At 40.7% G+C, this 23,947-nt stretch overlaps 1 protein-coding gene and 1 long non-coding RNA gene across 4 annotated transcripts in view; one reads left to right on the forward strand and one right to left on the reverse strand.

Moving 5' to 3' along the window:
- The window catches only part of BVES (blood vessel epicardial substance), a 50,766-nt gene extending 27,274 nt beyond the window's left edge, over positions 1-23,492 (forward strand). For all 3 annotated transcript variants that reach the window (XM_027551317.1, XM_027551316.1, XM_027551318.1), the window contains exons 7-8: positions 482-623; positions 19,838-23,492. In XM_027551317.1, coding sequence (XP_027407118.1) covers positions 482-623; positions 19,838-19,962 — 267 coding nt within the window. In that variant the 3' untranslated portion in view covers positions 19,963-23,492. The remainder of the gene's footprint in view (positions 1-481; positions 624-19,837) is intronic.
- On the reverse strand, positions 580-12,925 carry LOC113898310. Its single transcript, XR_003512605.1, has 3 exons — positions 9,770-12,925; positions 4,949-5,127; positions 580-660 (listed from the first exon to the last, which is right to left on the reverse strand). It is a non-coding gene; the product is annotated as an uncharacterized LOC113898310 (long non-coding RNA).
- Positions 23,493-23,947: the final 455 nt, after the last annotated feature.

Genomic DNA, 23,947 nt, shown 5'->3' on the forward strand with positions numbered 1-23,947 from the left:
TCAGGTCCTTTTCCAGAAAACCCATAAGTGACAAGAGAGGTATAGGATGGAAGCCTGTGACCATTCAGTTAGGCATTTCAGAGCTGTATGGATCTTCAACAATTTGATCTTCATTTCCCCATGTTTGATGAGAAAGAAATTTAAATGAGTACAGAAGAGAACTTGCAAAACATTGTTTCCATAAGTATTGTTCCCCAGGGACTATGAGTATGGGTGCGTGCACTCTTCAAGTTATCTTGTCTAGGCTGTTATCAAATTAGGTTGGTGCTTAGCATTTTTCAGATTAATAAATAGTCCAGTGAGTATATTAAATTTTTATAATGTATTTGCAGTAATAGCTTATAATAAAAAATTATAGCTACTATTTATTTGGGACTATGTACCAACAGTTCTTTATTTCAAGGAAAAGTAAATGCTACTTACAGGAAAGCTATGATATAAGTCCCGTAGCACTCAGAAATCTTAAAACTTTGCTTTACAGAAGATGAAAAAGTTGGACCACCAGCTGAGCCTTTGCACTCAGTTGTCCATGCTAGAAATGAGGAACAGTATAGTCAGCTCCAGCGAAGACGAAGAAGGCTTACACCAGTTTCTTCGGGGCACCTCCAGCGTATCCTCTCTTCGTAAGTTATCCCCACCCTGGGATTCTGATGGATGTTGCTAGAAAAGGACAAATGACAACTTTGATCAGGAAAGTAACTTTTCAAGTTGAAATTATTTGACAACCTAAAGGTAACAATAAAAATAATCACTTTTTCTAGCTTTTTTTCTCTATTGCCCATCAGTTAAAATCTAACTCTAGAACTCCTATTTCCATTTCAGAAGTTGTCCACTTGTTTTGCCATATACTTTTCTCAAACTATTGAGTGGAATAGTATGAAACAGTCCATATGGCTTTCTGGGCATGGTCTTCTTGTTTTCATGATTTTTGTGGAAACTACACCCAGTGTTTAAAATGGTGGGAAGCAACAGCTGGAGGTTATACTGCCAGCTGGTTATCTCAATGTGACCACCTAGAGTTAACAGGTGATCAGTTAACAGAACTTTCCCGAAGATGAAGGAGGCCTCTGAGCTCCACTGTGAGTCCCCTCATTCACCAAAAGGCAAGTTTTTCAAGATTCTGCTATAGCTTAGATTGCTTTAAAACATTTTAAATAGCACTAATGACACAGATGTTGAGGTTAATAAGATGAAACAGAATTATTTCAAGAGATGCTTAATGTTAATACTTAAAATTATTTTATAATAAGAATTATTCCAATAATGGCAGTGTAAGAATGTTGAACCAATTCATGGGAAATAGCAGACAGGCAGATTCTCTCAGTGCATGAACTAAAAACTATTCATCTTTGCAATCATATGTAAAACCAAAGTAACTTTAAGAACATCCAGATACACATCAGATACACATTCAACAATCCTAAACAGGTATGTAAATGGTCTTGTAACTTTGGATGCTTTAGAGAAAATGGATTAAGGATTTTAAGTATTGCACAGTATTGCTGGAATTGACAAGGCCATGTAATTGGTGTAAGTGTCAAAGCAAAGACTAGGCACAGAAGTGCATTATGGGCCTAAAGGAGATTTCAGAAATAATACAGATGAGAACCTGGAAATGGCTATATTTTATTCCAAAGTAACTTTTTGAAAGTACAACTGAGGTTGACCAAACTCTGAATCTACTAGCATGTCAGATGTATTACTGCCTTATTGAAACATTTTGGTGATCATTAATAAGCATTTTCCAATGGACCCATCTTAATTACTTGTACAGTGATTTCTAAGAAAGGCCAGCAGAAGGGGAATTACACTGAAATATTGTATGTGATTATTCTTCCTGTAGAATGGCCTTTTTTGTAGTTTTTATAGTTCTACAGTATTGCTGAGTAAGCCCTGAGAACAAGCAGTATATGGGACAGCCATTCATTTTCTTAAAATCAGCTTGGTTTTTCTGTAGTATTTTATTGTATAATCTAAAGCTTTTGGACATTTTGAAAGTCAAAGTGTTCATTGCTCATTCATGTCTGACTCTTTGTGACCCTATGGACTGTAGCCCACCAGGCTCCTCTGGCCATGGGGATTCTCCAGGCAAGAATACTGGACTGGGTTGCCATTTCCTTATCCAAGGGATCTTCCCAATCCAGGGATCAAACCTGGTTTTTCTGCATTGCAGGCAAATTCTTTACCGTCTGAGCCACCAGGGAAGTCCTTTGGACATTTTAACATTTTAGAAAAGAAAACATTCTCTAGGGTATGTTGTTTAAACAGAATGAGAACAGTTTTTCAAGATTAACATCTGTACTATACTTGCCTCCAGAAGCCTAGATTTCTGGGTATCTTGTGGATAGATCACACATCTTGTGCATACAGACCGGGGTCCTTGCTCTAATAATTATTAGTTGTATGACTTGGAATAAATTGCATGATCTTTCTAATCTGACATGAGCTGTCATATCAGATTGTCAGGGCACAATTCCTGGTCTGTTTCCTTCCCTCTTCCTTATAGTGAATTGTGAGTTTAATCCAAATGGCTGTTTCCTGCATGGGTAATTGAAACGTCCATGTCTGAAGAGGCTGGCTGCAGCTTTCCTTCTCAGTTCCCTTGTTCAGTTGCACTTTGCTGTACTGAAAATGTGTACAGCCTGCTTATGTTGTTTATTTAATTATTAAATATATATTTTAGCCTCAGGTTTATTACACAAGCTCTTACACTTATGATGTAAATGCATAGAGCCACATATATGCATAGTTTTGAGTGTGTGTGTGTGTGTGTGTGTGTGTGTGTGAACTGCACAGCAGATGGACCTTCATCCCTGCTTCCTTTTAACAGTCCTCATTCTGAGTTTCTCAGTTTCACCTCTGCAGCTTAATGGAAGACATTAGTATTTGAGCACAACACTGATATTAATTATGAATTATTCATCCTACCATGTGATTCATTAAAAATTGGTTAGTTCTTACTTTTTCTTAGATTTTGTCCCAGAACTACGGAAGGCTGTTTTTGTTTTTCTTTTGCCCAACCCATCAATAGGGCATCAACTTATCCAATTTACATTCCTTGTAAAACAGAGAATACAAAACCAATCCCTTAGGACTGTCAGGCTGAAATAACAAAATTCAGCACGCTTTGAGCATGTGAGGTCCCCAAAACAAATGCCTAAGCTCTGATTATTCCGGATTTTTGATGTACACATGGGGGCAGCCAGGGCAGCTGGACTCAGCAACAGTAAGTATCAGCTTCATGAATGCTAGTGGAAAGAAGGGAACACACGTTTATTGACAATAGCAATTACTATTTTTTCAGGTACTCTCTAAACATAATCACATTTAATTTTCACTGCAGTCTGCATGGAAGAGAGGTATCTTAGCTCTCACTAGACGACACAGTGCTAACAGATAGTTCCCTCAACCTCTGGCTACGATAGAGAGGCTGCTTTCTTTCTTTCTCACGTGCACACAGGTGCTGCTGGGTCCTCCTTACTCTGGACACTGAAGGAGCAGCTGCTGTTTGGGTCACTGCCACTCGTGGCTGAGGGAAGACAGTGATGGCAGAATCACAACACAGCTCTTAAAGCTGTTTAATTCTTTTTTGCTCTCCTGTTGCTTCATTTGCTTGAGTTCCATGTTTGGAAGTGTGATTGTGAGACAGGTTGTCCAGGATGTGTGAGGAGGATTTAATGCCCTTATACAGGTATAAGCTTTCTTCTCTCTGCTCCTGGAGCAAGGTGCTCATCGAGGTGCCTTGTCATCTCTGTCTTCCCCTCCTTACAGGTTTAGTTCCCTACACGTAGTATATAAAACACACATGCAGACTGACTGTTCTTGGCAATTCCATCATGATAAGTGGTGCTGAGCACAGGCATTGTCATGGCAACAGGTGGACATACAATGTTTCTTTGCAAGTTGAGAACTTTATTTTAGTTAATTGGAGTTAAATAACCTATTGTTTGTTTTTTAAAAATGCTGAGTCAGTGTAGGTGATCCAGCCTGTTAGACTCATCTTTGAAAGATTTTGCTAATTTAAACCATGTTTTTCAGAAATTATAATTAAAATTTATTATTTCTTTAACAGACTGTGGAATAGTTAAGAGATATTTCTTCCTGACCAAAAAAGCCTTTTCGAGTATTTTTTTGTTGTTGTTAATGTCAAGAAGGAGCTCTGGACAGTCTACTAATTTCATATGACCTAGGGAAAAGTGAAAGTGAAAGTCACTCAGTCGTATCTGACTCTTTGGGACCCCATGGACTGTAGTCCATGGAATTCTCCAGGCCAGAATACTGGAGTGGATAGCCTTTCCCTTCTCCAGGGGATCTTCCCAACCCAGGGGTCAAACCCAGGTCTCCTCATTGCAGGTGTATTCTTTACCATTTGAGCCACCAGGGAAGCCCGACCTAGGGTACAGATCTGTGCTAAGCTGAGTTCGTTTGCATCTGGTTAGTATTCTTGTCTGCTAAGACTAGGCAGCTTATCTGACATAATAAGTTTCCCTCAGCTCTCTTATATATTTCTTTACCTGGAAATATACAAAAAACCAATTCCATCTTCTGAGTTTCATGAAATAATCTTTTCAATCCAATTTGTATTTCATTTCCCCTGTGAACAACTGTAGGCTTACAAACAGGATTATAGGGAAGGTGGAAAGGCAGTAGGGACCCGGAGATGAGCCTGAGAACTGTTCTCGGACCCACCAGAAGGGCTAGTGAAAAGCAGTGCCCCCACTTCGTAGATGAGCAGAGTGCAGCTTAGGGAGGTTAAATAACCTGCTCAGGGCCGCTCGCCAGCCCTGAAACTAAGAAGTACTGAATTGGTTCCAAGGTCTTGCTTTGCCTCTGACCTTACAAATACCCGTGCATGAGTGTAAACTTGTTTGGGAATATTCAGCCCCTGTTGCAGCCACTGACACATCCTGACCACTGTCATACATGTTCTCATTTCATCTTCACTTACCTTCACAAGGTAAGTGTTGTATTTCCCCCTTTTCATGGCAAGGAATATGCCATTCATCTCCTCTGGGACCTTAGCGCACAAGCTCCTCCTGGCTGCGGGACCGTCTCCAGGGCCCCGGCCCTCACCAGTTCTTTAAACGGCCTCTCTCCTCACCCAGCATGTTCTCATCTGTGAAATGACTGTAAAAGAATTTTATTGGGCTGTGTACTTTCAGTCTTTTAATAAAATAAAATTAAAATTATCAAGTTAATATACAGTTATCAAATAATAAAAAATTTTTTTTCAGTGAAAAGAACTGACCCCTTCCCACCTAACCAGTCTTTAAGAGCAATCATATTGGAACAATTTTTGTCCAAAATGCTAAATAGTGTGCTGTTATTTATTGATTTATCCTCCTAACCTTTATCTTCTAACCTAACTTAGCTCACTTTTAACTTCCCTTCGCGCTTCTGCTCAGTATAAAATATGACTAGTCTTTATCCCTTTATTGTTTACATTTATAACATTAAATAATATATATAAACCTCTATTCCTTTTTCTCTCTGAAAAGAAAGTCGCTCAGTCATGTCCGACTCTTTGCGACCCCATGGACTGTAGCCTACCTACCAGGCTCTTCCGTCCATGGGATTTTCCAGGCAAGAATACTGGAGTGGGTTGCCATTTCCTTCTCCAGGGGATCTTCCCAACCAAGGGATTGAACCCGGGTCTCCCACATTGTAGGCAGACGCTTTACCATCTGAGCCACCCGGGAAGTCCTTTCTCTCTGAAGCACACTTCTAAGGTGAGGACATTAGCTTTCCTACAGTTACTTATTCTTTCCCCTTCTACCTTCAAACTCCTGTCTCTTCTTTAACTTTTCAACAATCAAGGTTGAAAACATATTTCTATTCCTTCTTTTTTCTTATTTATTTTTTAATCGGAGGAAAACTGCTTTACAACGTTGTGTTGGTTTCTGCCATACAACAATGCAAATTAGTCAACATTTTATACATATATATATATCTCCTCCCTCTTGAGCTTCCCTCTTAGCCCATCCCACCCCTCTGTGTTATCAGAGAGCACCAGGCCAGGCTCCCTGTGTTATATAGCAACTTCTCAACATGTTTTACACATGGTAGTGTATATATATATCAATGCTTTTCAATTCATCCCACCCCCTTTCCTGCACTGGGTCCACAAGTCCATTCTCTATGTCTGCATCTCCATTCCTCCCCTGCAAATAGGTTCATCAGTACCATTTTTCTAGATTCCATATAAATATGCATTAATACACAATATTTGTTTTTCTGACTTACTTCACTCTGTGTAACAGGCTCTAGGTTCATCCAACTCACTACAACTGACTCCAGTTCATTCCTTTTTATGGCTGAGTTATATTCCACTGTATGTATGTACCACAATTTCTTTATCCATTCATCTGTCATTGGACATCTAGGTTGCTTTTATGTCCTGGCTCATTGGAAAAGACTCTGATGCTGGGAGGGATTGGGGGCAGGAGGAGAAGGGGACAACAGAGGATGAGATGGCTGGATGGCATCGCTGACTCGATGGACCTGAGTCTCAGTGAACTCCAGGAGTTGGTGTGGGACAGGGAGGCCTGGCGTGCTGCGATTCATGGGGTCGCAAAGAGTTGGACACGACTGAGCGACTGATCTGATCTGATCTGATTGTAAATAGTGCTGCAGCAAATGTTGAGGTGGGTACTTGTGTCTTTTTGAATTGTGGTTTCTCAGGGTATATGCCCAGTAGCTGGACTGCTCCATCATATGGTAGTTTTATTCCTAGTTTTTTTAAGGAATCTCCATAATGTTCTCCCTAGTGGCTGTATCAATTTACATTCTCACCAAAAGTGCAAGAGGGTTCCCTTTTCTCCACACCCTCTCCAGCATATAATGTTGTAGACTTTTTGATTATGGCCATTCTGATTGGTGTGAGATGATACCTCTTTGTAGTTTTGATTTGCATTTCTTTGATAATGAGCGATATTGAACATCTTTTCGTGTGTTTATTGGCCATCTGTTGTCTTAATTGGAGAAATGTCAGTTTAGATCTTCTGCCCATTTTTTGATTGGGCTGTTTTTCTGATGTTGAGCTACATGAGCTGCTTACATATTTTGGGAGATTAATCCTTTGTCAGTTGCTTCCTTTGCAATTATTTTCTCCCATTCTGAGTGCTGTCTTTTCATCTTGTTTATAGTTTCCTTTGCTGCACAGAAGTTTTTATGCTTTTTTAATTGGAGGAAAATTGCTTCACAATGTTGTGTTGGTTTCTGCTGAATTGTTTTTTAATGTGGTAAAATACATGTAACACACAAATTACCCATCTTATCCATTTTTTAAATGTACAGTTCAGTTTCAGTTCAGTCGCTCAGTCGTGTCTGACTCTTTGTGACCTCATGAATCGCAGCACGCCCGGCCTCCCTGTCCATCACCAACTCCCGGAGTTTACCCAAACTCATGTCCATCGAGTCGGTGATGCCATCCAGCCATCTCATCCTCTGTCGTCCCCTTCTCCTCCTGCCCCTAATCCCTCCCAGCATCAGGTTTTTTTCCAATGAGTCAGCTCTTTGCATGAGGCGGCCAAAGAATTGGAGTTTCAGCTTCAGCATCAGTCCTTCCAGTGAACACCCAGGACTGATCTCCTTTAGGATGGACTGGCTGGATCTCCTTGCAGTCCAAGGGACTCTCAAGAGTCTTCTCCAACACCACAGTTCAAAAGCATCAATTCTTCGGCGCTCAGCTTTCTTTACAGACCAACTCTGACATCCATACATGACCGCTGGAAAAACCATAGCCTTGACTAGATGGACCTTTGTTGGCAAAATAATGTCTCTGCTTTTGAATATGCTATCTAGGTTGGTCATAACTTTCCTTCCAAGGAGTAAGCGTCTTTTAATTTCATGGCTACACTCACCATCTGCAGTGATTTTGGAGCCCCCAAAAATAAAGTCTGACACTGTTTCCCCATCTATTTGCCATGAAGTGATGGGACCAGATGCCATGATCTTAGTTTTCTGAATGTTGAGCTTTAAGCCAACTTTTTCACTCTCCTCTTTTACTTTCATTAAGAGGCTTTTTAGTTCCTCTTCACTTTCTGCCGTAAGGGTAGTGTCATCTGCATATCTGAGGTTATTGATGTTTTTCCCGGCAATCTTGATTCCAGCTTGTGCTTCTTCCAGCCCAGCATTTCTCATGATGTACTTTGCATAGAACTTAAATAAGCAGGGTGACGATATACAGCCTTGGCGTACTCCTTTTCCTATTTGGAACCAGTCTGTTGTTCCATGTCCAGTTCTAACTGTTGCTTCCTGAACTGCATACAGATTTCTCAAGAGGCAGATCATGTGGTCTGGTATTCCCATCTCTTTCAGAATTTTCCACAGTTTATTGTGATCCACACAGTCAAAGGCTTTGGCATAGTCAATAAAGCAGAAGTAGATGTTTTTATGGAACTCTCCTGCTTTTTCGATGATCCAGCAGATGTTGGCAATTTGATCTCTGGTTCCTCTGCCTTTTCTAAAACCAGCTTGAACATCTGGAAGTTCATGGTTTAAAAGGTATTAAATATGATTATTCTCTCTGCCAATTGTAGTTAGGTCTTCCTTGCTTCATCCATGGCTTATTTTATAAAGTTTAAGGCAAATGAATAATATTGACATTATGCTTTATTCAGAATAGTGGGCTGTGACTACATTGCTTTCTTTGGGTTCCAATGTCATCATGATTCTTGATCTGTTCAAAGGAGGCTGTTTCTGATAAGTTCAAATGGATTCTCCTTTTGTAAAAACACAAATAATGCCACAGTAGTTTACTTCCTGCCATGCCTCTCCTTTTTTCCTTTAAAGTTTTTTTTTATGCCTAGCTGTCAGGACCGTCCTATTCACCAGATCCCCAATATCTGCTAGTGGCTTTTTGCTTTGGGTGAATCATTTCATTTCTTCTTAAAGTCTGAGTAGTTATTTGATATTTGAGCCATGCCTTTTCCTACTGCTTTTTGTTTTCATGGGTATCTCTAGTGGCCTCTCTTTTTCCTTATCCTTACCTTTTTGGTCTCACATCCTTATTCTCCCCGGCCATCAGTTCCATGTCCCCTTTGTCTCAGACCTTCCTCATGAAGCCTCTTACCCTCCTACCTCACCCCAAACTGGTGATTCTCTGGCTCTGCTACACAGCTGTCATCCTTGAACTGCCTTTCCTGTTCCCTTGAGCTTATCCACCAGCTCTGCAACCCTAAAGCTTTCTCTTTAGTGCAGGAGAGGACTCAGGCTATTCCTTGACTACTCACACCTGTTGCCCGGCCTCTCAGGGCCCCGACCACCCATCTGAGAAGCCAGGAATTGATCTGAGAACCTCCTCTTGAGAGCCACTAGCCTCCTAATCCTCCCCATTTGCCATAATTTGTATAATTCTTTGCTGAGTCCCTCAGTGGTGCTGAGTCCCTTTAAGGAAATTAGGTCTAAAGGCATACCTACTCTTCAGTATAATTGTTCAGAAAACTTCCATCCAAACTCAGTTTCTACAATCTGAAATAATCTTATGACCTCAATGAAAAACACATTTTTTAAATTTAACAAAGTCTTATACATAAGGCAAAGGCATAAAGGGGATGATAATCCTTTTCTAGCAAAAAAGCCATTACATTTTTCCCCATCCTCATACATCAAAAAATGTATAATCTAATTAAAATTCTAAACCCCTGTAAGGTTTTTAATTACTTGTTAAAGCAGTCGGCCAGATGGTTAAACATAATAAAAGAACACTTTGAAAGGAATGAAGAAAATGTCATCAAAGTTAACAAAGGAAAGGGGAAAAACATCTTACCACAATTATACTGGAGAGTTTATAAAAGTGTCATTCCTTGTTAAAATTTCTGAAGCAGAGAGAGAAGTCACTTGACAAACTTCATATCATGGTCCTTTGCTTACTTAAAGATCAAACTTGAGGTCACTTACTCATTCTCTGGAACAAGTGTGACCTTCACTCTGGATTTAATAAGAACAACTATGTCTGTTTACTTTCTCCTGCAAGGAGAAGCCCTCAGGCCCTCATGTAATCAGAAGCACACCAAAATAGAAATAAGCTCAATAAGGATAGAGTTCTGTCAAAGGGCATTTCTCCTACCTAATTTTTTAGCACTTATAGGAGAGTTTGGACGGATGGTTATGTAAGATCCCCTGGGTCTGTGTATAAGAAGGCTTCCTGTGTTTAATTCGGGACTTTAAGGTACAAGGCCTGGCAGGGCAGCCTGAGCCCATCCTCCGTGGAGGCGCCTGGCTGGTTTGCCTCTGCCGGCAACAACCCTCAAGGACGCAAAGTGCTTCTTCATTGCCAGCTCCTTTTCTTTTCAGCAAGGTTCACGCACAAGCTGCTAAGCAGGTGTGCTGAGAAGAGACCCTGCTTCCTGGATCCAAAGCCGCCTGTGGGTGTCCTGCTGTGGTCTGGCATGAGTAGAGGTGTCCACTGTTTGGTTCCTCTAAGTCTGTCTTCTGCATTTGCTCAGAGCCCATGTTTTTTTATCTTACTCTCTTACATCCTAAGCAGGATGGCTACCTGGTGCTCCCATTCTCTTTCCCACCTAACACACCGAATTGGCACACAGCTGAGTCAGTTCTGCTCTGCTGTGTGTGTTCTCCAGGCCTTGCTATCTATGCAAGCAAGTATATGTCTTCTTGACAGAATTTTTTTTTTTTTGCTAAGCAAAAGTAATTCTTGATGTAGCTGTTTAACAAGTTCACACCTGATAAGTCTGGATTGAAGTTCAGTCTGAGACATTTGTTTTATTTACTTTTAGAATAAATTGTGTTAATTGGCAGCCAGGGGCAATTGGATGATATTGATAACTAAAAGCCAAAAATAATGCTAGTTATCGCTTCTTGATTATAATAAATGTCAAAGATACAGTTAACCACTTCTGTGTCTCAACTGTAGAACTGGCTTTAAAAGAAGGATAAAAATCAGTTTCCTAGAAAATTTATGGAGATGGAATTATGTGCCCCTCTAGAATTTGGAATAAATGAAAAGTGAAGCATTATACAGAGGTCATGAACCTCATCGTCATGTCCTTGAGAGGCAAAAGTAATTTGAAAATGCACTTAGCTAAAGATTAGCTCAATTTCTCCCTCTGTTCTCTCCTCATGCTCTCACACTTAGGGAAGATATTGGGCCTTCTGGGCAAACTTCTGATGATGCATCAGTGCACAAGGTTAGTGAAAAACTGGGCAAGCTTGCAGAAAGAATTTTTATTAACACTCAATTTTTGAAATATAACTAGTCCCCTTGAAGCAGGATATTCTTTTGTTGTTGTTGTTCACACTCCAAATTGGGTTTTCATTAGTGGCCAAAAATGATTTCTGGCAGCATGGTGATGGCCTCTGAGTCTTTCCACTGAACCAGTGGTTCTCCTACAGAGGGCAGAGACCACCAGGTCAGGGTCAGTGAACTCCTTCTCCAGGAAGCTCCTGGCTGCGACTGTGGCCGATTCCCAGGTAGGGCCAGATGACTGTCATACTTGGCTCTTAGTGGTACAGAAGCCAGGCCACCTGAGGCTGAGACAAAGAGTGGGCTCTCTCTGAGACTCCGATTCCTCTCGGGGCTCAGACAGCCTGCTGGCGCTGGCGGCTTCTGGCAGCTGTAAGTCAGGCTTCATTCCGGTCACTTTCCAGTGCATCCGTCTGCTCGATGGAGAAAACAGCAACAGGCGCAGTGGTGGGAACTGGGATGAGGGGACTTGTGGGCTCTAATGCACCATACAGCCTGAATTTAGTCTTCTCCGTGTGGAAAAAAAAAATCTTTAGCTGTCAATCTTGCTGGGCTGTCAGCGTCTCCTGCTTTGCCCTGGCCAGTTCTGTTTCTCAGTGGTTCCCTCTCTGGTGGGAACGGGGTTCATCCACATCATCTCCCAGCTATTTATTCTTTTTTCTTAGGTGTCCAGGTGGTCTCTGCTTTAGCCTCTGAGTATAAAGTAGAAATACTGATATGGATGCCGTGAGGATGAATTGCTCCTCTATTGTACAATGGAGTTTCTGAGAAGACAAAGGCAGAAACTAGGTTTGGTTTGATTTCCCTAACATTTAACCTAGCCTCTTGCACAAGGTAGTCCCTTGGGGATTGTCTAGGCCGACTGGATGAAAACTCTGTAGCAGGTGACAGCACCGATGCACCTCGCTGATGCTGACTCGGACGGACGGTACTCCTGCCTGGGCTGTAAGCACTGTCGAATCATCAGTGATATGAGTGATTTCCCTCAAGGCGTGTAGTACAGAAGGCAGTGATAACAATCACTTTTTGCAGTGAGGTTTTACTGTAAACAGACCTGCATGCTTTGAGGGCCACTGGTGGTGGCCCACTGACTTGACCCATCAGAGTTCAGTGTGTGGTTGTGTGGTTTCCCCACGTCCTCAGGGAAGGCCCCATGCAGAGTTTTGGAGCGGGATTTTTCTCATGTACTAAGTAGTTATCAAGGACCTAGCTACATGTGGGTACTTCAGAGAGGCTGCCTGAGAGAAAAGGCTGTGATGACAGTCCACAAGATGCCTGTTTTCTAGTAAGGGAGGGATGCAAGTACTTGTCTTGTGGTGGAAAACAGAATCTCCCCAGAGAAGGAATTAGGGAAGACTACAAATGAAGGAGGTAGGGCTTGAGGCTCACCTTGCGGAGTGGAGAGGAATTTGGTGGGGAGAGTGGAGAAACCAGTTCACGAGGAGAGAAAAGCAAGAGAAGAGGAGGAAAACACTGGGCTGGATTTGGGACATTGCAAGTTGGCCAGGAGGGAGGGGGGCCCCTGGATGTCACCCCAGGACTGGAAGTTAACTCTTGCTTTACTTTTTAATGTTACATCCTAAGACTACAGTTCTTCCTTTCTCAGGCAAATAGAGTGGGAACAGAATAAATTCTTTCTCAGAATAGTGGTAAACAATCTGCCTGCCAATGCAGGAGACAAAAGAGATGTGGGTTCAGTCCCTGGGGTGGGAAGATCCCCTGGAGTAGGGCATAGCAACCCACTCCAGGATTCTTGACTGAGCACGCATCAATGAAAAAAAAAAAATGCTTCCCGTCGTATCAGTAAACAAGATATTGCCGTTGTCAAGTCATCTCATGACAGCCACCCTGATGGTGAGCCCCGAGGGAACTCAAGATTCAAACAGGATGCCTGACACATAGCAGTTACCACTGGAGCCACCCTGATCACACACCCTGAGGAGACTCAGGATGAAAAAGCACAGGACACTGGCCCCAGACAGCTGAGGTGCACGGCAAAGGAGTGATTTCAGTCAGTGCAAACTCTTGCATCTTCTCATACATAGAAAAGTGCTAAATTACTTGAGATGTCTGGTTTTCTTTAGTTAACAGTAACCTTTTGATATTCTGACTACCTGGTCTTTGTTACAAAAAATCCTGTATATCCAGGCCCCTCCCTTCCCTCCTGGGACCAGTCTCTCAGATATCTGAGAGACTATGTCCTGGGCTTAAGTCCTCAGTTTTGTCTGCCAAATAAAACATAGTTCTCAACTTTTAATTGTGCATTTTTTTTTTCAGTTGACAATAGAGAAGCTAAAAGTTCTTCCAGAGTTTCTCTACGTCATTTCTAGTTATATTGGTTCCTCTCTTCATTCTCTCTCAACAGAAAAAGGCAGTGATTGGTGAGGTAGCTAAAGGGGCAGATAACATTTTGGCCCCAACGTGGATAACTATCTCAGATTGCTATAGAACCTGTAGTTCCATGCCTTTGGTTGGATAGTTCTATACGTTTAGTTCTCTAGTTTGATAGATGGGCTTAAAATCTACAGACCAGTTCTCCCCACTTGCCCAGCCAAAACGCAATGGGCATGTTCGTGTTATGTGTATCGTAGGTCTTCGTACGTCTGGATGCTCTGCATAATTGATTTGGCATGATGCTCGTAGGCATGCCATTTTGCTTGTTCTCAGGGTTTATCTGATTGCAGATACTCAGCCTAAGTTAATATTTCATGAGATTCAATCATAACTTGAGGCTACAAATATGATGGAAGTCATGGCTATTGTTTTTCTTAAAAAAATAATAGACAATTTTGCTGCACTCTTACACTGAGCAACACAAAATGCTACTTGAGCACAAGTCTCATTTCCTTTATTTGCTATTCCTATGAGCGATGATGAATTTTAACAAGTTTTCTAATGATTTAGGCCATTGCTCTCCTAAGGCCATATTATTAAGTCATTTTACTGACTTATATTTACAAAGGGATTATGATATCCTAGGCACAGATATAAGAATTTAATAAGTTTGAGTCATGTAATCCTCTTAACAACCATATGAAATACATGCCATTATTATGACTTTTATTTTACAGATAGAGAAATTGGGGCACAGAGAAGTGAAGTAACCTGCCCAAGGTCACACAGATAGGTTACATTGCCATTTGAATAATTCACATGCAAATTCCAGGTTATGTTTGGTATGTCTGCTGTAACCTGTGTGAAAAAGGATAAAAAGAATATGTCTGAGAGATTCTCCCATGCTGTGCTCAAGGCAGAATTGTGTTCCTAGACTGTTTTAATAGAAGCTAATTTTCTACCAGTTACATCAGTAGTTGTCTCCCTGCAAACTCAGTATTTTAACTAACTGCAAATGTTGAAAAGTGAACAATTTCCATTTATATATGACAAACACACTAGCTCTGCCAAAGTCCAGCTCTGCACTGTATAATTATGATCTTTTATGTTGAAAGATGTAGCTGTGGATCATGGCATCTTCCAAGATGGCAATGACTATATAGTTAAAATAAATGACAGTTACTGTATATAACTTTTTGTATATACTTTTTGCTTCCCCTTGTACCCCTGAAAAAAACTCAGCCATAAAAAAAGAATGAAATGTTGCTATTTGCAACAGCATGAGTAGACTTGGAAGGTATTATGCTAAAGTGAAATAAGTCGCACAGAGAAAGACAAATTCTGTATGATATCACTTCTGTGTGGAATCTAAAAAAAATACAGTGAACTAGTAAATATAACAAAAAAGAGACAGACTTATAGAAAGCAAACTAGTGGTTACTAGTGGGGAGAGGGAAGGGGAGGGACAATAGAGAGGTAGGGAATGAAGAGGTACAAACTGCTATGTATAAATAAGTTACAAATATATCTTGTATACCACAGGAATCTAGCTAATATTTTATAATAACTATAAGTGGAATATAACCTTTAAAATTGTAAATCACTATATTGTACACTTGCAACTTATAGTATTGTACATCGACTATACTTCAATAAAATTAACAAAAAAAATTTTACTGTTTATGTAATGGTGTTATATGAATTTCTAACTGGAAAACAGTGATAAATGTTATATACGCCAAAGAGACTTAAGTGAAATAATTTATATGTAAACGAATCCTTTCTTTGATGGTATTGATGTGCTAACAATGGTGACTGATTCTGAAGCTGTCAATGGAAGGAACAGAGTCCCCAGAAGTCATTTTCCCAAGTATCTTTATCCTGATCTCAAAATTCGATCTAAAATAAGCAATGTACACTTTTTATCCAAGTTGGAATATATATATATCTTGAAAAAAAATGACAGCAACATTTTATATGTGCCAAGCACATTCCATGATTATTTTGTTTAATCCCCTGAACAACCCCATGAGGCAGGTCCTGTGAATGTCTCCTTTCCACAAAGGTGGAAACAGGCCTAGAGAGGTTTAGTAATGGAGGACAGGTCACACAGCCAGGACGCTGCACAGCAGGGATCTGAACCTTGGAAGGGTTTCCTGAGCCTCTGTCTTGGCCACTGGCTCTGCACCCTCACCCCTGTGCGTAGAGTACACAGCTGCCTCTGGCTAGGGATTAAGAGCTGATCCTGATAAATTTCTTGTTGCCTTTTTGTGTCTTCATAAGATCCCACTACTGTTCTTTGCTGTAGAGCAAGTATTTGAAAAGTCAGATTTCTCCCATTGTTCCTCCTTCATCAACCTTACACTTAGCCTGAGTTCAGCATTTGCTGATATATTGATTGCTAACTGACCTCGCCCTGCTGGAGGGCAGAGCAAGAATATAGCACAAGCCTGGGTGGGGCTGAGGGAGACCCTCATAAAGTGGAGCCTGACACAGAATGTGGGAACTATACAGGAGGGAGTTTGTGTATGCTATAATAGTAGGCACCTTGAGAAGCCTATGCACTCATTTATAATAACTTCTACTCTTACTTTTAGACTGTTTTTTTCTTCCATCAAGCATGGTGTCCATTATAGTAGAAGCTCAATTAGCATTTGGTGAATGCATGAATGAATGAAGGACAGACAGAATGAATGGGTTATTTGGTTTCTTTGATATAAGGGCCTCTGCTGCTTTTCTGTGGAGAAGGCAATGGCACCCCACTCCAGTACTTTTGCCTGGAAAATCCCATGGACGGAGGAGCCTGGTAGGCTGCAGCCCATGGGGTCGCTAAGCGTTGGACACGACTGAGCGACTTCACTTTCACTTTTCACTTTCATGCATTGGAGAAGGAAATGGCAACCTTTCCTAGGAAGGTTCCTGGGATTGCCTATAGAATCCCAGGGATGGGGGAGCCTGGTGGGCTGCTGTCTATGGGGTTGCACAGAGTCGGACACAACTGAAGCGACTTAGCAGCAGCAGCTGCTTTTCTGGGTTATATTTGCTCCATCCAGCTCTTCCTTCCTGCATGCCTGGATTCTCCTCCTTGCCCTTCCTTCTCTCTCTCCCTCTCCCCTGTAAGTCCAGGGAGTGACTGGACAGTTGGTGGCAAGAAATATTCTTTTGGATGATGTTCCAGATGGTGGAGGTTCTATAGTTTCAGAGTAGAACCATTCCTTAGGGAAAGTAGGAGTTAAATCCACCTTCAAGGGACTAAAATTACCATCTATGATATTAATGTAGGAACATGCATTCTGAGTCCTAAACAGACTTTGGTGCAAAGCACTGGGAACTGCATATGTTTGAGAAGCTTATACCATCCAAGCACCTGAAGTGACATCCTCTCTACATCTGTTCTCATGGACTAACAACGGCTTCTTGACTTTGCTGCCTTGCAGAACATTGGTCTATAAGACATCTGGTCCATGCTAAGGTCCTTGATGTTTACAGGACCATGTAGTGCTGTCTAAAATGTCCGAAGACATTCAGTCCATGCCAAAAGGTCCCTAATATTTGGTCTTGCCCCAAATGATTTGGCGTACACAGCAATCAGAGAAGAAGTAAAGGGGACCCAAATTGGAAAAGAAGTAAAGCTGTGACTGTCTGCTGATAACATGATACTATACATAGAAAATCCTAAAGATGCTACCAGAAAACAATACTAGAGCTCATCAATGAATTTGGTAAAGTTGTAGGATACAAAATTAATACACAGAAATCTGTTGCATTTCTATACACTAAGAAAGATCAGAATGAGAAATTAAGAAAACAATCTCATTTACCATCACATCAAAAAGAATGAAATACCTAGGAATAAACCTACCTAAGAAGATGAAAGACCTGTACTCTGAAAACTATTAAGACACTAATGAAAGAAATTGAAGATAACATAAACAGATAGAAAGATATACTGTGTTCTTGGATTAGAAGAATCAATATTGTTAAAATGACTATACTACCTAAGGCAGTCTACAGATTCAATGCAATTCCCATCAAAATACCAATGGCATTTTTCACAGAATTAGAAAAAAGAATTTTATGGAAACATAACCCGAGAAGGCAAAGCAAACTTAAGAAAAATGGAGCTGAAGGAATCAGTCTCTCTGACTTCACACTATATTACAAAGCTACAGTAATTAGAACAGTGTTGTACTGGCGCACACACACACACACACAAAACAGAAATATACATCAAGAGAAGAGGGTAGGAAACCCAGAAATAAACCCATTAATCTATGACAAAGGAGGCAAGACTATACAATGGAAAAGAGACCATTTCTTCAATAAGTCGTGCTGGGAAAACTAGACAGCTACATGTAAAAGAATGAAATTAGAACATTCTCTAACATCATACATAAAATAAACTCCAAATGGATTAAAGACCTAAATTTAAGAATGAATACTATAAAACTCCCAGAGGAAAGCATAGGCAGGACACTCTTTGACACAAATCACAGCAATATATTTTTGAATCCATCTGCTCCAGAAAACAAAATAAACAACTGAGACCTAATTAAACTTAAAAGCTTTTGCACAGCAAAGGAAGCTATTAACAAAATGAAAAGACAACCTAGAGAATGGGAGAAAATGTTTGCAAATGGTGCGACCAACAAGGAATTAATCTCTAAAACATATAAACAACTCATGCAGCTCAATATTAAATGAATAACTTTAAAAATAAGATTTCAACAGACACTTCTCCAAAGAAGACATACAGATGGCCAAAAGCCAAGTGAAAATATGCTCAATATCACTAATTATTAGACAGATAAAATCAGAACTGTGAAGTATCATCTCACACCAGGCAGAAGGCCATGATCAAAAAGTCTACAAATTAATAAATGCCGGAAAGGGTGTGGAGAACAGGGAACCCTAATACACTGTTGGTGGGGATGTAAATTTGTGCAGTCACTATGGAAATCAGTATTTAGTTTCCTTAAACTGAAAACAGAGCTACCATATGATCCTTCAGTTTCACCTTTGGGCATATATCCAAAGAATACCATAATTCAAAAAGATACACGCACAATAGCCAAGATGAGGAAGCAATGAAATGTCCATTCCTCAAATGTCCATCAGAGGAATGGATAAAGAAGATGTGGCACATATATACAATAGAATATTACTAAGTCATACAAAAGAATGAATGAATGCCATTTGCCGGGCTTCCCAGGTGGCACTAGTGGTAAAGAGCCCACCTGCCAGTGCAGGAAACATAAGAGACGCGGGTTTAATCCCTGGGTCTGGAAGATCCCCTGGAAGAGGGCATGGCAACCCATCCCAGTATTCTTACCTGGAGAATCCCCATTGGCAGAGAAGCCTGGTGGGCTATAGCCCATAGGGTTGCAAAGAGTTAGACAAGACTGACGTGACTTAGCAAACACATGCATTAACATGGAGGGGCCTAGAGATTATCATACTAAGTGAAGTAAACCAAATATCATATGATATCAGGTGTGAAATTTAAAAAAAAAGATATAAATGAACTTACTTACAAAGCAGAAACAGACTCACAGACTTTGAAAATAAACTTATGATTACCAAAGGGGAAAGGTGGAGGGAGGAGGGATAAAATAGTAGTTTGGGATTCACATATATACACTCAAGCTCAGTTGCTTCAGTCGTGTCCAGCTCTTTGCAACCCTTTGGACTGTAGCTCACCAGCTTCCTCTGTTTGTGGGACGTTTCAGGTGAGAATACTGGAGTGGGCTGCCACTTCCTATTCCAGGGGATCTTCCCAACTCAGGGATCAAACCCGCCTCTCCTGCATTTCAGGCAAATTTTTACTTGCTGAGCCAAAGAAACCTCTATATATACACACTACTACGTATAAAATAATCAACAAGGACTACTGTATAGCACAGGGAACTTTACTCAATATTCTGTAATAACCTATATGGGAAAAGAATTTGAAATAGGGTAGATGTATGTATAACTGAATCACTTCACTGTACACCTGAAATATAGCATTGTAAATCAACTACACTCCAATATAAAATAAAAATTCAATTTAATGTTGATGTATGGCAGAAACCAACACAACATTGTGGAACAATTATCCCCCAATTAAAAATAAATAAAATTTTAAAAATTAAATAAAAATAAAAGAAAATGCAGTATTAGGGAAACTGCATTCCTGGTGCCAGCTATAGTCTCCCAGAGAGTTTTATTTTCCAGTTGGAGTTTTTCACTGATACATCATGCCAGTATCAGGGCAGGCTGTACATTAAGTGGTTTTCCTTTCTGTGTCTTTGACAGATGTACCATCCCCACACCAGCGAGCCTCGCCCAGGATGAAACCGATAGAAGAAGGGGTGGAAGATGACGACGACGTCTTTGAACCTGCACCTCCAAATACATTTAAAGTTCGTCAGTGGCCTTGATCCCAAGACAGGATTCAAGTTACCCAGAGGGAAACTGTCTTGGAGAGATCCTGAAAAATACCAGCACTTTTTCATGGCTTTTAGATTTTTTTTCTGCTTTCATATACTCAGCTTGGTAGAGTCGGAGGGCAGGAAAGTGAGGGAAATTCAAAAATGGGAAGGTTACCTTCACTTTTTACTGGTCAGCTTTCAGTTTCACTGAGCCTTCTGACTAAAATGTGTGCTATTTTTGAGAGAGACATTTTCACAGTGTTTTCTAGATATCATTTAAATTTTAAAAAATCTTACTGCTTTGTCATTTCAAACCCCTTCACTTTATCTTTCCAAGCTGTTGTTCACTTTCATCAGAGAGTTTATTCTCTGCTGTAGCAATGGGGTTGTCCATTTGATTGAGGTGGAGGGAATGTTTTTTAAAAAAAAAGCAGGGAATCTCAGGCTTTGCTCAGTGGATTTTCTGGCTGGAAAATTTTAAAGAAAGATGTGGTGCGACTCATGTATATTTTTCTCTCAGGCCAGATACATCATTCTACTAGAATATCTTACATTTGTGGACACTGTATGGATAGGTTGATAATGGACAAAGCTCGTCAGACTTTACTCACATTACCCTGATATTACACTGTTTGGAAGTTGGGATGAACCCTAGACCTGGAAAGGTAACGGTGGGAGCAGTTCTGAGTGAGCTCAGGGTCACCCTTCTAAGGGTGTGATGTAGAGCCATCTCGCCCCATGCTCTGCTGTAGGAAGCACATTACAGCAGTCAAGCGGCCAAAGAAGTGTCACAGAATGATGAGGCTGACAGAGCCACTGCACTCTCTGGCTACTACTCTGACGTTCAGATGTTTCCTCCAGGGGCACAGATGGCTCCTTACTGTGTGTGTGTGAGATACCAGATGCCAGGGCTGCAAACGGAGACACAGCTGTGAGGCAGACAGTCCACCACAAACTCTGCCGTAATCACCCAACCCAGACAGTGCTGTGAGGACCTTGATTCTAGATCTCTCTTTTCCACCAGTTGTGATTCCAGACACGGTGGTACTTGGGAAATTTGCGTAAGTCATCTAGCGGGTCAGTGTGACTGTGGCCCTTCACAGGCCACCCATTTGGGGGAAGTCCCCCTGAACAGCTGTGCTCCATCGTGCCCCTCTATCTTTATTTTGTGTACTCCAACTCTGAGTTAGTCCCATTATGTTAAATAACAAGAAAAGTTCATATGAAATTATTTTCAGGTGAGCTGAGCCAAAAGCATCTTTTGCCAAGAGGTGATTTCTATGAGAGAAGATTTAAAACTTAAGTACTCCAGGGTCACTTCATTTTCCTAAACTCATTTTTTAAAGCCAGTTATTTTAGTAATTTCAATTGAGTCAAATTTACATGCTTGATCACTCACTGAGAAAAATTCCACAGACTGGGTATCCAGCTAACACATCCATCAAATGTATAGCTTGTTAACCTCACCATAGAAAGGCTGATTTCACTTTCTGCTGTAGTGGTCTCTTCTGTTTGCTAAATTAAGATTTTATTTTGGGGAAATGAAACAAAGGTGAATGAATGACTTTACCTTGACTTTAAGATGTAAGATATAGCAGGTTGAACTCTCTCAGTGCCTGAATCAAGTGTATGAAGTAATGATGTTAACACCACTTTAACTATTGAAGTGACGCTATGTGGGCCATTGAGTTTATACATGCATAGGACTAATTTATAAAATCGTTCAACAGAGTAATTAGATATTACATCCTTGTCTAAGTAGAAAGCAATCTTAGATTCTACAAAAGCCATATTTGTAATGTTATGTGAGTCCATAGAACCCTGAGATTTTCTTACCCTGACCCATTTTCAGACGCGTCTCACTTAATCAACCTTAGACAGCAGAGGGGAGCATCTCTAATGATCAACCTGGATGTGTTTAGAGGTTATTTTCTGTAGTGCTGGAAAAGCACACTGTTTAAAAGCACACTGCTAAAATTAGGTGATATGAAGTCATTTACTTTTTTAATGTGTTTGTGTGTGTCAGTGTCATCGATAATGAAGATTATAATCTCAAGATTAGGAATCTTCAAAGAGCCACTTATCTTGAATAGGAAACATAAAACTATCTGTAAATACATCCCTCTAAGGATGACAGTGAAGGAGCCAAAGCCATTGAGTAGTCCTCCCATTAGACTTGATAGCAATGAAGCAGATAAGAAAACATAAAAGATCTCCTATGGATGATTTTTATAGATTCATGGACACAAGTGTATCTTTGTATAACATGTAGATAAAAAACACATCTGTTGCCAAAGTGACCAATAAAATGCTTCCTGTGTTTTCTGGCCTTCACTTAGCTGTGTGACCAAGGTCCAGAAAATGGCCTACAAAAATTACTCTATCACCCCAAATCCACTATGTTGAAATGTAACATCAAGTTCCTTGTATGAAGCTGGAGCCAACATTTATACCAGAATGTGTGACATTTATAATATTCTGCAAGCTCTCATAAATGTTGTATTTATAAAATAATAGCACAAGCCCTATGATGTTTATAGATTTAAATTAGTAATAATGGGTGCTATATAGTTATTTTTCAGTTACCTCCTTGGCCTCCTGGGATCTTTTCTGTGTCTCCCTGTGGTTCACTTCACTTTAGTCATTTTGTAGCTTTGTGCTTTGCTGCCAACAGTGTGCTGTGCCCACCGGGAGACACCACCTTCGTCGCATCTGGTTCTCCTTCCACACACCTGAAGCTTTTCTGATTTTGTAACTTGGAGCTGCCGATTCTTGCTTCCCAGGTCCTATCGTGGCCTCAAAGGCAGAGTCACTTAGATGCTAGAAAAAATATTTAGTAGGGAAAGTTATGTAACTGTACACTTAGCTCTGCCCGTGGGGCACCCAGGTGACGACCTTGCCCTCTGGTGAGGATGTAATGCTAGTGTGCGTGGCACCCAGCCGAGCCCTTGGGCATGCTGGTTGGTCCAGACCCTGGGGTGCAGCTCCAAGGATTCACTGTTACTGTTTTTAAATCCATTTTCCTGGTCATTTGTAAAGCTGCTCTGCAGAAACCGTTGACTCTGCCATGTTTCCCCTCCCTTCCCTTTTCCCTAACCTGGTTTCACAACCTTTTTCTAATTATGCCCAACTAGAGTGATTAGAAATTCCCATCCACTTAATTCCAATTCTCCATGTGAAGGGATAGGACTGTGCGGGGAACTCAAGTTTGTTCCACACTCACGACACATCTCACTGACACTCTGATCATTACAGGACCCCCATGACATACTGTAGGGGAAGTTTAAGAAACCCACTTTAAGCACTATTTAGAGAGTTTACCAATATACCTACAACCTAGTTTTAAAGTACCTGAGAATTTTGTGAATGCTTTATAAAGACATAGTATTTATAGGAATTGCATTCTTTCTGCTTTTAGGTGCCATTTACATGGATATTATCTTACTTTATAATAAATTTACATTTTGTCTGAATAGAGCTTTATAGTTTAAAATATCTTCATATTTTGTCATTTGATCAAATAAACTTCTTACTTGGAATATGTACACTTTTTAAAATTTCATTTCTCTTATATGTAGCTGGTTTGCTCTAATGCCCAAAGGTTCAAGAACCTTCGGAGGTTATGGGAATTGCTCTGGTTTAGGCAATCTGAGCAGACATGCACAAGGCGTGCTCCTGGGTTAGCTCCACTTAGTTCCTAAGGCGGGCTATCTTGCTGCCTTTGGTCATGAAAAGGGTGGGCCACGAGGCAGTGGACAGTCCTGCCTGGATGCAGCGACTGAGAAGCCTCCAGACTTTCAATGTGAGGATACATGTATTTCAGATTTTTAATCCACTGTATTTGAAACTTCACTTCTGGTTTTCATAAGGTTCAGCAATACAAGGACTCACATGAAGGGGACAGAACACGGCCCCTGGGTCTACTCTGTGGTGGGCAGTCTTTCTTTTCATAAAGAAACTCATATTTGCTTCTGTCACCTGTGCTCGATGTTAA

Source organism: Bos indicus x Bos taurus, chromosome 9 (assembly GCF_003369695.1).
Source record: "Bos indicus x Bos taurus breed Angus x Brahman F1 hybrid chromosome 9, Bos_hybrid_MaternalHap_v2.0, whole genome shotgun sequence".
Lineage (NCBI taxonomy): Eukaryota > Metazoa > Chordata > Mammalia > Artiodactyla > Bovidae > Bos > Bos indicus x Bos taurus.